Source organism: Pyrgilauda ruficollis, unplaced genomic scaffold (assembly GCF_017590135.1).
Source record: "Pyrgilauda ruficollis isolate IOZ18807 unplaced genomic scaffold, ASM1759013v1 scaffold260, whole genome shotgun sequence".
Lineage (NCBI taxonomy): Eukaryota > Metazoa > Chordata > Aves > Passeriformes > Passeridae > Pyrgilauda > Pyrgilauda ruficollis.
The window spans coordinates 128791-144880 of NW_024523934.1; the positions used below are offsets into that span (position 1 = coordinate 128791).

The following is a 16090-nucleotide window of genomic DNA, read 5'->3' on the forward strand; positions in this document are numbered from 1 at the left end:
ACCCACAGCGTGAGGGCAGGGTGGTCACAGGGCTGGTGGGGTCTCCCAGTCTGTGCTCACCTGGCTCTCTTCTGCTTGCTCTCCCTGAAAACCTAACCCCTCTGTTTCTGCTGTCCTGCTGTAACAGGACATTTCCATTTCCTTCTTGCAGCAGCATACATGCATAACTTACTTTTCTTGGGTTGTCCAGGTATCTTGAGAATTATCTGCTGTGCCTCCTAGGAATAGAAACTTCCTAATGGAGCAGGATTGCAGCACTGCATTAGCAGGTCAGGTTTAGCCTCCTGAAACTGAGAGCTTCGTGCCTGCTGTCCCTGCTGGAAGCTACGTGGATGACACATAACTGTAGGAAGAGTTGTGCACTGCTGCAGCAGAATCTTTATTTTCAGCCCGGCGTTGTGGCGTTTGGCTTGGCAAGCTCGTGTGAGTAGGAGAGGCTCAACCCTTCCTAGATGGCGATGTCCTTGGGTTTGCTGGTGTCAGGGCTGTCTGTTCACCAAGTTTCTTTCTGTACATCCTCTGGGGAGGAGAACACCGTGTGACTGTGCAAGCCAAGGCTTTATAAGAAGTGCTTTGTTGACACCTTTGTGGTGTACTTTAGAGAGAAGGAATCTGTGTCGTGTGTGTGGGCACAGGCAGGTCCCCTTTTCGGGGTGTGTGTGGGTGTGTCTGTCGGGGTGAAGAGGGCAGAGGCCCAGCAGGCCTGGGGCTGGCTGCCTGTTCTGTGGGCTCATACAAGGCACAGCCTGCTCAGGCTGGTGCTGCTTTCATCCAGTGCTGCTGCACTCTTCAGCCTGGCACTCAGAGCAGAAGAGGCAGAAAATGGGAGAATGAGTGCTGATCTGTGCTTCAATACCTGTACATTTCCCAGAGAATGTGCCAGGCTCTCAAGAGCAGTGGGAGAGCATTGTGCTGTTCTTGCAGCCCTGCTCGTGTCTGTCCATCATCTGTAAACTTGTCCCCTGCTGTCCTGCACCACGGCAGGCACAGGGGTTGGGCACCTGTCCCACGGACTCTGAAGTGATGAGGGGGATTTTTTGGGTGGCTGAAGGGGACGTTTCAGTTCCTGATGACCTTGTGGCTGGTTGTTGCTCTGTGCCTCATGTGTTACTAACTCATTTGCGGATCGGCTGCTGGACTTTCCCCGATGCACTTTCCGTGTTCTGCCCCACTTCAGTGACTGCTGAGATCAAGATGTTCCTTGCTGCCTTATCTCTGGGCACATGCCTCGTGTCAGTGTGGCTGTGCATGCAGTGGTTGCCACGCTGAATAATTCCTGTTTTTCTGTCTGGGGTTTTTCACCCTCTGATGAAAGCTGCAGCCCTTCACATCTTCCCTTAGAGCGGCGTGCAGACTATGACAGCATCATGGGTGGAGTTCCCTGTGGCCCTGGGTGTCAGGTCAGGAGAAGAACTTGGGGAGCAGAGTTTGAGACACTGTGCACCTGTGAGTCCGGTCTTGCTGTTCTTCATTGGATACTGGACGTTCAGAAAATTCATTTAGGCAGCACACTGCCATTAGTTTGGTTCTCTTTTTTCTATGGAAGATCCGTCTGCCATTTGGATTGGCACTCCTCAGCTGTTGATGGCTGGGTGTTGCAGTTGGATTTCAGTGCTCAGGCTTACAGATGCCATTGATCTGTGCTGGAGCTATCCAATGTTAAGAAAAGGGCTGTGATTCATGAGAAACTGAACTCAGAGAGATAGGAACTGAAACACTGGGTCTACTGCATCTTTACCTCTTTGTTGTCCTCTCACTTCTAGGGGGAGTCTCAGTTGCTTGAATCATTTTTTATTTGAAAGCAGTTGGTGACTTTTGTACCTCTGGATTTACATTTTTTCAAGGGGACAGAGTGCAGGATTCTTGGAGAAAAAAATGCTAACAGACTGAGTGTGTGGATGCTGGGGCCTGATTTTCCTCAGCTTCTGTTGTGACTGGAAAGAAACTTGCTGAGGTAGTAAAAGATAAGCACCAGTCCTCCAAGCAAGCTGGCACTTAGAGGGCTGCCAGCTCCCTGGCAGGCTTTGACAATGGATCTGTTTTTTTTCCAGCTGGTGGAGAAAACTAATGCCATGCTGTAGTTTTTATAGCATTCCTTGACCACGGGGAAGGTGTTAAGAAGAAGGGAGTATGTGAAGCCTTTTAACATTTTTATTGGCTCATGTGGGGGCTCCCTGAAAGAAATGAACCCTTGGGATGTACCAGAATGAGCTGAGGGGCACTTCAGGGTGCAGAGGGGTTGAGCTTTTGTCACAACCCCGCAGTGTCCTTGCTCACAGGCTGTGGCAGACGGCTGGCACTCACTCCTTGCAGCAGTGGCTGGAGCAGGGGTGGCTGGCTGCTGCTCTCCAGAGCTGCTGGAAGCTGGAGGTGCTGGGCTGCCTGCAGCTTCGGGGATGGAGTTCCCTCTGCATTCCTTACTGAGCTGTTCTAAAAATGCCATGGTCTGCAGCAGCACCAAAGCCTTCCCTGGTCAGCTCTCTGTCTTGGGAAGCCCAGGCAGCCATGGTGGTATCCTGACAGCTGCCACAGCTTTGGGGAGAGGCTGTGTGCTGGCTCTGACTCCAGATCCTGGCAAATCCTGACAGAGGCACAGCCAGATGTGGGTTAGCCGTGAAAGCACGGTGATCTTCAAGCATCCCATGGTGACATGGATGGCAGGAAAGCTGTATCCTGTTTCTCTTTATCAGTGCTCAGGAAAAATCCCATTTCAGGTATCTAGTACCTTTCTCCCAGGCCCTGTGTCTCTGCAGAATCCGACCCCAAGACCTCTTGTCCCAGCTGTCTGGCTCTTGAAGGTTGCTTGCAGATGTGTGTGCTTGCCTGCGCACACACACAGAGATTGAGAAGCACATTGGCACAGAAAATAGTTTGAAAAATACTTTAAGAAAAAGACAGTGCAGGTGATGGTGACAAGGCTATGGGCTTGGCTTGACACTTGTCTTGATCGTTCTTTTTGCGTACTTTTGGAAGTTCCCTCAAACATCCCATGAATAGTGTGCCCAAATACTCTTATTCCATTTCAAAATTACCAATTATCTCACCTTGCAGCCATTTTTACTTCTGACATCTTATGCAGTCAGCTTTGTCATTTATAGATGTGTCATTTGCCATTTAAGATCAGATGTTCATCATCTTGTTTAAAACATGATGTTTGCTCACCTCATTGCCTGCTTTCTTCAGTGTTATCAGAAAACATGAAATAGTCACTTTTATTATTAATTAATTATTTTATTAGTGTTTCGTGTGGCTTCGGGGATTGTTTCCAAGACTGGTACTTCCACAGTATACCAATTTTTATGGCATTTTCTGTTCAGTGTACTGATCTTTCAACCCCTCCTGTATGATTGATGTTGCTCAGAGTTACCTGCAGTGATTTGAAGATCTCTCTGCCAAGTGAAAGTATCACAGAAGAACAGGATGGGCTATAGCAGACCGGGAGTAGCTTACATGGAATTTGTTCTGTCTGGTTTTCCCTCTCTCTGTGGAGTTTCACACTGCTGGCACTCATTCCCAGTGGCTACCAGAACCTTCCTGATGAACTGTCTGAATGGGCTTATTTATAGATATTGGGGTTTCTTCCACACTCCCTTATTTATTTTGCTGTGCTGCTTCTGTTTCCCTTTGGGAGTTAGGGATGAAGAATCATTGCCTCTTCCTCCTGCCGCAGACCAGCTCAGTATGACTGAGCTCTTGGACTCCACTGGGTTGTTTGTTTGTTTTGAAGCACCAAGTGAAACTGAGCACTCGTCCCTTTGGTCTTGCATTAGGCAGTCTGTATTAGTTTCTGGTATCCATTAAATAGGTGGAATGATGCCTCTTTCCCTCTGGGATACTTGGCACTGGTGGGGCTGCACCTCAAATCCTGGGGGCAGCTCTGGGCCCCTCCCAACAAGATATCGAGGGGCTGGAGCAGGGAGGGGAATGGAGCCCCAGGAGAGGCTGAGGGAGCTGGGAAGGGGCTCAGCCTGGAGAAAAGGAGGCTCAGGGGGGACCTTGTGGCTCTGCACAACTCCCTGACAGGAGGGGACAGCCAGGGGGGGTCGGGCTCTGCTGACAGGGAACAGGGACAGGACAAGGGGAAATGGCCTCAGGCTGGGCCACAGGAGGTCCAGGTTGGGTATTAAGGAAAACTCCTTCCTTAAAGATACGGCCAGCCTTGGCACAGGCTGACCAGGGCAGGGGTGCAGTCCCCATCCCTGGAGCAATTTAAAAGCAGTGTGGATGTGGCACTGTGCAGGATGGGTTAGTGGTGGCCTTGGCAGTGCTGGGGGAGTGCTGGACTCGATGATCTGAGAATGCTTTTCCAGTCTCAGTGACTGTATCCAGAGAAGTGCTGTTTCTGTTCAAAGTATCTTGGCTCCTGTCGTAACTTTTGTGTTTTTGTAAACTGCTGATCTACTGCCTGGGGAGTTTCCTGGTGGGAATTTGTAGTTAGGTCTGTCCTGCAGCGCGTTGTTCAGCCAGATTTGTCAGGGTGCTTTTGGAGAGGCTGGCTGGCCGCTGGGTGACAGCCTGTAGAATGGGGTGTGACACAGGCCGTGTGACACCATGCAGGGGTTCAAAGCCTGTCCCTTTCCGCAGGGCAGGTGCAGCTGTGCTGGCAGGAGCGGCCTGGGCTCGCAGCAGGGCTCAGCTGTGCAGGTCGGCACAGGGCAGGACCCATGGCAGACACAGGGATGTGTCAGCTTCGCCTTGGGATTCAGCACAGCAGCTCCTGAGCTGGAGCGAGGAGAGCTTCAGCACACCGAGGACTTCCAGCTCTGTCTTTAGATGGTCCGGCTGTGTGCCTTGGGTTAACAGACTGACTTCTTGCTGATGTGTTTGATCCTGTTACTTGTTGCAGCATGTCTGGAATAACAGTTAATATACTGCTGATGGTCAGATTGTGTTTTCCTTGCAGTTTAGTTGCTGCATGAGGTGGTCTGTACAGCAAAGGTAATAATCAATACCTTCCTTTCCTTACTGCTGTTAAATTACACTGGTTATTTTAATTTTCTTGTTGAATTAAAGCCTTTCAGCATTTCACTACCATGACTGTAATTGCCAAGGCCAATGTGTCAGTTGAATTAAAACATGAAGTAGCATTATTTCTTTGCTTTGTTGGATTTCTTTTCCCTTTGCCTGCAGTGGACCTGGCATTCTTTATAGTGTTACATTCTGGATTAGGCTCAGATCCCAGAGAGCCCTTTTTGTTCAATTTCTGTTGGTAAATTTGCTGCTTTTAGTTTCCCCACAGCTAAAAAAGAAGTTGAGCTCCTCATGGCCCAGCTGCTGGTTCTGGGGGTCTCTTATCTCTAGTCCCAACCACTTCCCAGGTGTTTGGGCAGAGCTTTCACCTTTCTCTGGTTTAAACAAGTGGCCAGGGAAACTGGGTAACATATTCATGCTACTCTGAACCAGAGCTGGGGCTTCTTGTGGGGGTGTGGCCTGGTGTGCTGCCACTCCCCAGCTCTTTTTCAATGTGCAAGTCCATTCTCTACTGATACTCTAGTTATTGTGGACTTTTCCCCAGTTTTTATACCTTTTATCCCTAGATTGTAAATCATCACTGTGACTTGTGATTTAGGCTATTTGTATTTTTTGTTTAATTGACAGATCATGTGAACTACAGAATGTCTCTCCAAAAGTCTGTGCTCTTTCAGCAATAGATACACAGATGTTTGAGAGCTATAGAAAAAATATGCATGGGACAACGGAATAACTTTCCAAAGGGAAATTTGACTTCCAGACTTTTTCCCCCTTAGAGCCACTGTGCCGCTCCACCCGTACTCCTTTAAGTACTTGAAGTTCTTGTTGAGTTTCCTTGCCTTTTGCTTACATGGACTCAGAGCTGTGTTTGTGCTTCTGTAGTGCTGAGCTGCTTCTCCTGCTGTGCTGCAGAAATTCGGGCTAAGCTGGGCCCAGGTCACTTCCTCCCTCAGAGTGCAGAAGCTGCCTGGTGTGGGGCTGTCTGGGACAAACACCAGAGTAATAAATTATCTCAATGCTTTCATGAGGATTTAGGGTTCTGCTTTGCCGAGCATGGGAAAGGATGTGTGGTAGGGATTTGGCAAGCAGGAGGAATCTGCTGTTGCCTTTCAGTTGTCTGTCTGCATTCTTCCCCTTTTACTCCTCTCCCCAAGCTGTTGAATCTCCTGAGGAACAGAATTGCCGTCGGTGATGTCAGCTGGGTTTGCTGTCCTGAGTCATATCTGGTGCTCTGGGATATTGCCTATGAGTCATGGAAATCATTTATGCTCGGGGAGCTTGGTCAGAAGTGGGAGATGTGATAGGTCCACAGCCCCAGCTGCATTCCTGGGGCAAATTTTCAGTAGCTGCTAGTACTTGAGGACTTACTCAGTCCAGTAAAGCTGGATGCCTTTCAGTGGAGGGCCTTTAACTGTTGGACTCCATCAATTAGATGTCTTCTCCAGCCTTGATGTTGCTGTGAACAGGCAGCAGGTGGGATGAAGAAGGAGAATCCAAAGGGATGCAGGGGCACTGGGTGTCAGTGTGGTGGCTGTTACCTTGTCCTTGCACTGCTCACACCCATCTGCCTTTCTGCTGCCTTGGGCTTCTTTCATCTTCCCTGAAGTTAAAACCTTTTGCCATTCACCTTTAGTCATTGTACTGGGTGATTTTATGCTGTTGTCATCCCTAAGATATTAGTTATTCTAAAATTTGAAGTAATAAATGTTCTATCCTTAATTCTTTTTATTCCTTCAGCTTTCTTTAATGATGAAGCATAACAGCTTGTTGGTATCAGCATGTATATATCAGTATTATATACATATATATTTTAAAAATGAAGTTTTTAGGATCAATATGAACACCTTCCTAAACCAAATCTCAGTCCTTTCACCCCTCAGTTATGTAGGCAGCTCAAGTGGAAGGAAGTGGGGTGGTTCATACTCGGCTGTCACCTCCTGTGATGATTTTCCATGGCTGTCCTCTGTAGCTCAGCCTCTCCTTGTGTAATTATGGCCTGTACCCCTTATTCCTGCCTGGGCCACACCTTGCAGCTAGCTGGTTGTGTCACACTCGTTTACTGCTCAGCTGCCACAGAAGTCTGTGTCACTCTGGTTTTACTGTGCTTGGCACCCTTTGTCCCTGCAGTGTCAGAGTATTAAATGTCATTGGGCCTGTTCAGAATCACTTGGGAGATCATGAAGAATCCCACCTGCATTGGTGGCCTGTCACTCTGTGTTGTCAGGCTATGGAAGGAGTGGAATTGGATAGAATAACTCAGCTGGAATTATGAAATTGGGTAAATTTGATCATGTGAAAGTGGCAGCCAAGGGAGAAGGGATTTTTGAGGGAGCTCTTATTTAAGGTGAGAAATTTCCAGCAATAAGATGCTGATGGGGTCCCTAGTGAGGGAAGAGAAGGTGACACAATATGAGAAGGAGGAGCTCTGAAATGTTTTGGAGGTGTCAGGTCTGAATTTGCCAGGCAAATCTGTGTTAAGGGTTACGTCAGGGGGAAGCTGGGTCAGCTGAAAGCTGCCAGGCCTGGTAAGTCTGAGCTCAGGGGGTGTTGGGACAGTGCTCTTAGACACAGGGTGGGATTCTTGGGGTTCTCCTGTGCAGGACCAGAAGCTGGACTGCAGTGATCCTTGGGAGTCTCTTTCAACTCAGGTTGTCCTATGAATCTGTGAAGTGATTCTTGGTGTGTGATCAGCAGATGGGAACAGGAATGATTGCTGGTTGACAATTAAAAGGTGAATTCTACCTTCTTGTCCTCTCTAAGTGCTTTGAATCTGTCACTGCACGTTGCCTGGCGTGGTGGGATATTCACCATGACTGTGACTGCTGTGTGCCTGTGAAATTGCCTGGCAAAGGTGATTACAGTAAATGCCTTGGATGTTGGATGAAAGAGACCATGTTCATCTTTGAATGCTGCTACATATCTGAAGAAGAGCAATGTTATAGAAAACTTTGCTGCTGGGAGCAGGGTTCACCTCTGATCCCTGCAGCTCTTTCAGCCTTATGTCCTCCCACAGCCTTGCCATTCTCGTGCTGGGCTCCAAACTCTCAATCCCCTCCCCTTACCTTGCTGCTTTCTGAATGCTCACCTGTGTCTTTAATATTCAGTGTGGATATACTTGTGCTGGGTCAATGTTTACAATTATTAACTGAAGAAATTACTGTAGTGGTTTCCCTTGTGTCATTGGTTCCCACCTCTGAAGCTTCAACTTTCCCCTTGTTCCTCTCTGCTTTGATTGAGCTTCAGGCATCATCACCTTTCAGAGGATTCTTTCACAAAGCTGTATCTGAGTTATTGAGACATTTCTGCATCCCTTTTGTATTGTTGGGGTGTTTTGGTTTTTTTTGTGGTGGAATGAGCTACAGGTGTCCTGAACCATGAAAATCTAATGCATTGTTGGCAGAAGGCAGCTTTGCTGCAACACAGCGTTTGTGCACACGAGGTTTTCCCAGCGGTGTGCTCAGGACCTGCTGCTCACATGCTCTGCAGTGACTCATGTTTTGGATATGCCCTGCTCCAAGATACATGTGCAAATCCTGTCCTGGAATTCTCATTTAATTAAACGTTAATGAGCAGAGTTCATAATTTTCCAGTGATTGCTGCATGGCAGTGGTCAGGTCTTGCTGGCTTAGAGCTCACAGGTCTCTCCACCCTTCCCTCCAGGTGAACCAGCGCAATGTCCCGGGGATTGACAGTGCCTACCTGGCCATGGATACGGAGGAAGGTGTGGAAGTTGTTTGGAATGAAGTTCAGTTTTCTGAGCGGAAGAACTTCAAGCTTCAGGAAGTAAGTTGATGTGTCTCCCAACAGGATGTGAGAAGCATACCCTGCCCTGGGGTGAGATTATGGATACTTTTTGTGTTCATTATTGGCTGGGTTTGGAATGCTGTGCTGTCCAAATGTAGCAAATTTGGCTTAAGCCTGGCCTGTATAGGAAATGTCCTGGAAGACTGTTGTGTTATTTCCATGAGACCTTGTGTTCATTTAGACTTGGCAATCAAACCACACTGCTGAGATGCAGAAGAAAATGGGATCCTGCCTGTTCTTAGCATAGGAGCTTGACATACATTAGTGTTTGAAGGGACCAAGACCCAAGAAGAAATAGGGATATTTGGTGTGGTCTCTGATATGACATGTTTTTGTCTTTCTGATGTTAAGGAAAAAGTTAAAGCAGTGTTTGACAACTTAATTCAGCTGGATCATCTCAACATTGTGAAGTTCCACAAATACTGGGCTGATGTCAAAGAGAACAAGGCCAGGGTAAGTGCAGCCATCAGGCTGTTGGGTTCTCATTGTTAGGTAATTAGCAAGGTGGAGGGTAACCTGTCATGCTGCCCCACAGGTTATCTTCATCACTGAGTACATGTCTTCAGGGAGCTTGAAACAGTTCCTGAAGAAGACAAAGAAAAACCACAAAACGATGAATGAAAAGGTAACTCTTTTTTCCTGTGTGACCATAACTCTTTAGAGCCATCAGCCCCTGGAAAGCCTTTTCAGCAGAGGGTCCCAGTGAGAACTGGTGATAACACATTGCTGCAGCTCCCCTGTGTCCCTGTAGCCTAGCTCAGCTGCAGGTTCTCTGGGACAGCCGTTCTGTGCTGGTTGCTTTACTGCCAGCAGCTCTGCAGCTTCTTAGGTGTGGTGTGACAGGCATGTCCCTCTCCAGGGGCCCTCACAGGAAGGGGGAAGGTGTCTGTGCACGGGAGACTGGAGGACAGGTGTGTTTCTGGATCCATGGGAATATATAGAAACAAGCTGACCATAGCAGTACTGATTCTTTACACCTGCACTGAGTAAAAGCTGGAGCAGGTATTGCTTCCTACGAGTGGGCTGTGAATCACAGAACTAGGGATTAGCTCCTTGTGGATGACTTTTCTCCTTTTCCTCTTGTATCTGCAGGCATGGAAGCGGTGGTGCACCCAGATCCTCTCTGCTCTCAGGTATGTGGGGTACTGACCTTGAGATCCCAGCCATTGGGACTGATGTGGCAGCTAAGTATTAGGGAGCTCTCCAGTGTATCCAGTTTTATAGTCCAGGTTTCTCCTTGGTCAGGAGGATGTTGCAAAGATGACAGGGAAATCAAGTTCCATGTGAGAGGACTGAGAAAAACTTCCATAGTGCTGGCAGGCTGCAGGCCTGTTACAGGCAGTGGATTCATGGATATTGAGGCATGGTGTTATTAGATGTGTGTGTACATTTCTTGATGGTGCAGCTCTTCTGCATCCATCTTAGTGCAATAGAGCTGAGTCGAATGTGGTTTGGGTTTTAAAAATTCTTTTCCACCTGAGCTAGAGTTGGTGAGTAGCTAATTAGAACCTGAGAAAAACAATAGCCTGGATGACAGAGCATGGCTTGCACTCCACAGAGGAAACTCTGGTGCCACTTGGCTAAATTACAGCTATTGGTGAATAGTTCGGGTTCTAATAAGCTTTTGGCAGCAGACTGTCCTCATTTCTGCTAGCTGCTAACATAAACCCAAGCAGAGTGAGATGCAAAAACAGTGTACCTGGGACCCAGCACTGAAAAGCTTTATTTGTGCCTGCTGATAAACATGCCCAGTTGTGTGTGTATAGCATTAAGTGCCTCTTTGGTCCCCTTTGAGTACGGACAGACTGAGGCTCTGATATTTTTGGTATAAAAATAAAATTGTAACCCTTTTAGATTCCATTCAGCAGTACTGGGTTGGATGAAATCGTGTCTTTGCCTCTGGTACCCTGAGTTTCTTGGGCAGTGATAGGAGAAAGCTTTCTCTTCCCCTCTGCCATGTTCTGGAGATTCATTAGAGACAATTCCTGTTTGTTCCTGGTTCTCAGCCAGAGGCTGATGTACAGTCACTGAATTGTATCTCCTGCCTGCTGTAAACCCCTGGCATGTGCCCTTTGCTCTCCTGTTCTCTTCTGATGTTTCTTGATGTGGGAGGGTGTGAAGGGAGGGATTCAAGGCCTTGACCAGTGCTCTGTTCTGCATCTCCAGCTACCTCCACTCCTGTGATCCTCCCATCATCCATGGCAACCTGACCTGTGACACCATCTTCATCCAGCACAACGGACTGATCAAAATTGGGTCAGGTAATGCTTGCTGGGGGTGCCCCTGCCTTATCAGACAGACTGCCCAAACAGAGAAAGGCAACTACTCCTTTCCAGGTTCCCTGGCATGATAGACATGTGTGTACATGTGCTTCTCCACCTCCACATCAGATGTGCCAGAGACTGGGAACAGAATTGGTGATTGGACCCTTGTCAGGTGCAGGAGTGACTCTTCTTTAGCCTCTTCTTTAGCTTTTTGTCTCAAGGGTCTGTACACACAGGAAATGCAGGAAATGGTGCTGAAACCTGGAGGTTTTGTAAGCACATAATCTGTGGGTTCATCTGCTCTGCAGGTTTTCATGTTAATACACAGAGTTTTCCTCCCAGCACTGTGGAGCTTTGGGAGCTGCCTGGGGAGCTGTGTCCATGAAGCCGCAAGAGTGCTGCATGTAGCAGCCCATGTTTATAATAGAGCGGACAGACTCTGGCTGCAGCAAGTGGCTTATCCAGCATCCCATTATCCCATGGGATAATGGGCATGCCTTCAGGCTGCTGAGCTGCCCTCGGCCTGTTTGGCACACAGGTGCCCTGCTGGAGCAGCCACCCTGTGCCAAAACGGTTTATTTCATAAGTAAGCAGTGATGTTCCTGGCAGCGCAGAGCATCCTTGCATGCTCTGGTTTTTCCTGCTATTCCCATATCTCTAAAAATCTGTCTGCAGTCAGGATGCATTATTTCACACCTTGACATGACCTTTCAAGGGACAGCTTTGCTACCTGTTGTTCAACTTCGGCAAGTATTCTCAATCTGAGGAATAGGTCTTCGCTTTCCTGGAGCTATTGTCTGTGTAAGTTCTGCTTTGGTGTGGCAGTGTACAGGGAAGGATGCTCTGCATCACCTGTCATCCAGAAATAGCCTCTCCATCAGCTGCAGACCTGTGGCTTTTCTTCCCATCAAAGAATTCCTGTGTTGTTGTTTTGTTCCAAAACTGGGGTAGCAGGTTTGTCCTTGTAGCAGGGAGACAGGATCATGGCAAAAGGAGCACTCTGCTCCTGATCTGCCTGTAAACTTGGGGACTTGCTCTTCACACAAGCTGATCATTGTGTCGTCACACAGACTTTATTGTGTTTTCCTGACTTTGTCCAAGTGGGAGAGATTTCCAAGAGTAGGTACATCTAGTACCTGTATGCTGGAAAACTCCCTGGCATTCAGTTCAGACTGATGGGAAGACTTGAGTACTCAAGAAATTCCCTTTTTTAGTTTAGTTTCGAAGTACCATGCAGCTGCCATCTTTCTGCAGGGCAGCCAGCGCTGTCTGTAAAACCAAACCCATGGAGCTGGCATTGCAGCCACGGCTTTCACCACAGGGAGATCCTGCAGCTCCTCAGACCTGCTGCTCCCAGAGCATGCAGCTCCAGGGCTGCTGGTCAGAGGCTGTGTAGGAGGGTGGCTCTTCAGCTGTGGGTACAAATGGTGGCCTCAGCACTGTTACACCTTTGCTCCCTTCAGTTTCACAAAGCTTTGCTTCTGTCAGGTGCAGCAGGAGGGACGTGTGTGTGCTCACACCAGGAGAAGTGGGTGTCTGTGCTGTTACAGCTGCAGGATGTGCTGGAGGGTGACTGCAGCTGCAGTGCTCATGTGCAGCTGTTCCTGAGCAGACCTCTCTGCTCCACAGCTCTGGGCTGCCTGGCTCTCCTCATGTTCAGAAGTGAAGTAATTTATCTAAAAGATTCTGGTCCTTTCCTAAATAAAAAAGGAAGTGATTGCAAGTGGGCTTGTGGTCAAAAGGGGAATCCTCCAGATGGGAAAGCTGTGGCTTCAGTGCAGGCTGGAATTAGATTTGACAGTGTTGCAGGATGTATTCCTATTCCTGCAATGCCCACCCAACCAGAAAAGGCAAAGCTGCATCCCCAGGACTGCTGGTTGTGTTGGAGCTTGAGCCTTTCTCCCTGGCACTGCTGCCTTTGCAGTGCCACACGGGCTGGGTGTGAGTTTGGGCCTGGAACCACAGTTGCTCCAGGGTCACTGACAATGTCAGGCTCATGTTTGCTGCTTCCTGTCCTTGTTCTGTACAGCTGGCTGGTATCTGAGCACTTCCCTGTGTTTACTTAAAAGCAGCAGGACAGTATTTCTGTGGATTTATGGGGAACAAGGATTCCCCATAAATGCACAATGAGCTGTGCTTTGGTGCTGTCTCTGTTGTCAGTACTGTGCTGGATGCTGCTCCCAGAGTTCCTCTCCCTGTGGCTTTGGCAAAGAGAATACTTGCTGAATGTAAAACGCTGGCTAAGGCAGCTGCTGGTGTGCACTGCAGGACATCCTGCTGTCTGCTGGGGGAGGGCGTGCCAGGGGAGCAGCGTCACGTTGGAAATGTCTGATGGTGGTTCCTGTGACACGTTCAGGGGTGGGAACAGCCCTTTGCTCCTTGCTGCTCCCTCAGAGGCAGGAGCATGTGCACTGGCTGCACTGATCACTGTTTCTCTGTTCAGCCTGTAAATCTGTGTGCTGGGGGTCAGCTGTGGAAGGAAAAGGGAGTGGGAAGGAGGAAATATTTTGCATAATGCTTAAATGCAAAAGCCATCCATAATACATTTATTTGCTAATGTTTTATTCTCCAGTTCCATAAAGTGCAGAGTTTATAGATTTAAGGAGAATGTTTCAAATGAGTGATGAGGATAGGAAAGACACTTACAGCTCTTAAACTTGCCACTGGTATTCCCAGAGACTGGAATGTTCCACCTGCTTTGTGGAGCTGTGGTCAGATGAAAGCATTCCTTGTGATAAGTGTGAGTTGTGCTGTGTGAACTCTTCACAGAGCCCAGGTGCAGCGCAGTGGTGCCTCCGTGGGTGTCTGTGCTGACTAACAAGGGGATGTGCTGCCAGGTGTGTTCCTGGGGCTGCAGCTGCCCTGGGTGTGGGAAGAACAGCGTGTACACACAGGGTGCCTGGTGCTGCTGCCTGCTTGTGGTGGCATTGCTGGGAGCTGTTCCTGGAATTCTCACTGGCAGCATAACACCCATTCACAGGTGGAAAGAAGTGGTGTGTTTGAATTAAAAGTCCTTTTGGGCAGCTCTTGGAGTACCCCAGCAGGAGGGAGGCCTCAAGGTGGAGGGTTTCAGTGTCCTCTGGTGCTCCTGAGACGTGGCAGTGTGTCAGCATCTGCTGAGTGAGACCTTGATGGAGCACAGAGGAGGCTCCGTGGAGTGCAGTGCAGATTTCCCCCTTGTGCCTTCAGGCATTGCTGCTGTGCATCTCTCCTGGCTGCATCACTCCTGACCTTAGAGTCAGTCTGTCTTTAGTTGTGTCTGCTCAGAGTCTGCCCTCAGTTCCAGGCCATGGGGCAGGACTCTTGTGGGTGTTAGCTCTGCTGTGGCTTTATGTGGCCAGGTGTGTAAGTGTGGGTTCTCCTGCTGAGATTTGTGGCCAGAAGCTACTGGGATATAGAGAAAGGGAATGATCTGCTGAAGGGGTGGGGTGGGTGGGACTGTAGAACACTCACAGAACAGAATTTCCAGCTTCTTGGTCTCAGAGTCAGCCATAATCTTCTGCTTGGTCAGAGATGCCTTGTCTCTGCTGCCCGATCTGGTTCTCAGGTAGAAGCCCTGATGTTCCTTAGGTAAATTTCTTTTGAAGAGGTGGCTGGAGGCAGGGCCCGGTGCTCAGTCCTGTCCCTGTGTGCCCTGACTCTGACCCAGCTGTCTCTATGGATGTAAGTGCTTTGCTGTTCACCAACTCATTGACTTTATCTCGTTTTACTTCCCGCTCACGGGCTGCTCTGTTACAACAGTCTTTCATAGGATATTTGCTAATGGTGAGCAAACTTCTCCGCTCCTGTGATGTGACTCCACTTATGTCATGTACATGATTTTATCTCCGTGTGTATCTGTATATATATATTTATATATATATGTGTGTGTATCTATATTTGTAACACACAAACATACACACTGATGTATTTACAGTGTTCCCTTGCTATAAGGCTGTGTGTAAAACTGTTTGGCTTAGGTGCATCCTGCTTGGAGAGCTCATGTTCTGTGCTGGGATGCAAACAGTGCCTTGTGCTCTTGGCCAGAGCCTTACAGAGAGGGAGCACTGCCCTTTGTGAAGTCTCCTGGTTGTTAGTTTTCTCCCTCTCCATGTTCTTAGCGTGTGCTAGTCCACGGGTCCTGTGCATGCCAGCTCCTGCATGTCAACAAGCCATGCCTTGTTCTGAGCTCTTCCCAGCTGATCTTCCCACGTCCATTAGGCTCTTCCCTACTGCTGCTCTGCTGCCCTTGGCTGGGACCCAGCCCTGGACTAGCCCCCACCGTGTGCTTGGCTATCCAATTGCTTGCTTGTAGTTTGAACTCCTTAGATGTGTTGATTTTAAGATGAATGTTTCAGTGAATGTGTCTGGCTCCTGATGGCCAGATCCCTCCTGCCCCAAATGAGTCCCTGGATTGAAGTAAGCTTGGCTATTGATGTTTCCCCAGATAAATCTCTGGTTTTGGGGAGATCTGTGCATATGAGGAGGGAGTTGGGCTGGTGGGAGCCAGAGAAGGATCCGAGTGCTGCAATTTTTAATCCTATTGCATAGAACACCATGTTTACATTTAAAATAATTATTTTATTTTTTGCCATCAGGGTTATTCTCGATGGTTAGAGTTTGTTTCTACTGAGTTGGGAACCTACCAACCATCAGCTGAAGTGGTGGAAAGGGCAAGAGCCTGACCAGATGGGCTCTGTGCCTCCCAGGCTGGCGGGAGGACGTGCTGTGCCACTCTGCATTGCCAGCGGAGCAGAGGCTCCTGGAAAGCTCAGCCTAGGACCTGGTGTAGCTGAGGGGGGATGGTGATGTAGTCAGGGTGGAGTCCTGAGGAGGGCAGGTGTCCCTGGGGGTGGCTGCAGGGTGGCAGAGCAGCAGCTGGACTGGCCAGGAATGAGCTGGAATGGGAACCTGCCTGAGCCTGGGCTCAGCCGGGCTGAGGGCTGCCAGCCCCTCCTCCAAAATCAGTCACCGTGAGCAGAACCAAAGGCCCTGGTTCTAGAAGGACAGGACAAGCCTGAAGGAGCAGTCTGCAGGCACCAGGAGATGCTGTGGTACCTCTCCTGTGCTGG

The 16090-nt window shown here is 48.8% G+C and overlaps 1 protein-coding gene across 1 annotated transcript in view; it reads left to right on the top strand.

The window, feature by feature from the left end:
* The window catches only part of NRBP1 (nuclear receptor binding protein 1), a 34054-nt gene that overhangs the window by 4155 nt on the left and 13809 nt on the right, over positions 1 to 16090 (top strand). The window contains exons 3-7 of the mRNA XM_041471300.1: positions 8632 to 8754; positions 9127 to 9228; positions 9311 to 9400; positions 9868 to 9908; positions 10942 to 11036. Of these exons, the coding sequence (XP_041327234.1) occupies positions 8632 to 8754; positions 9127 to 9228; positions 9311 to 9400; positions 9868 to 9908; positions 10942 to 11036 (451 nt within the window). The remainder of the gene's footprint in view (positions 1 to 8631; positions 8755 to 9126; positions 9229 to 9310; positions 9401 to 9867; positions 9909 to 10941; positions 11037 to 16090) is intronic.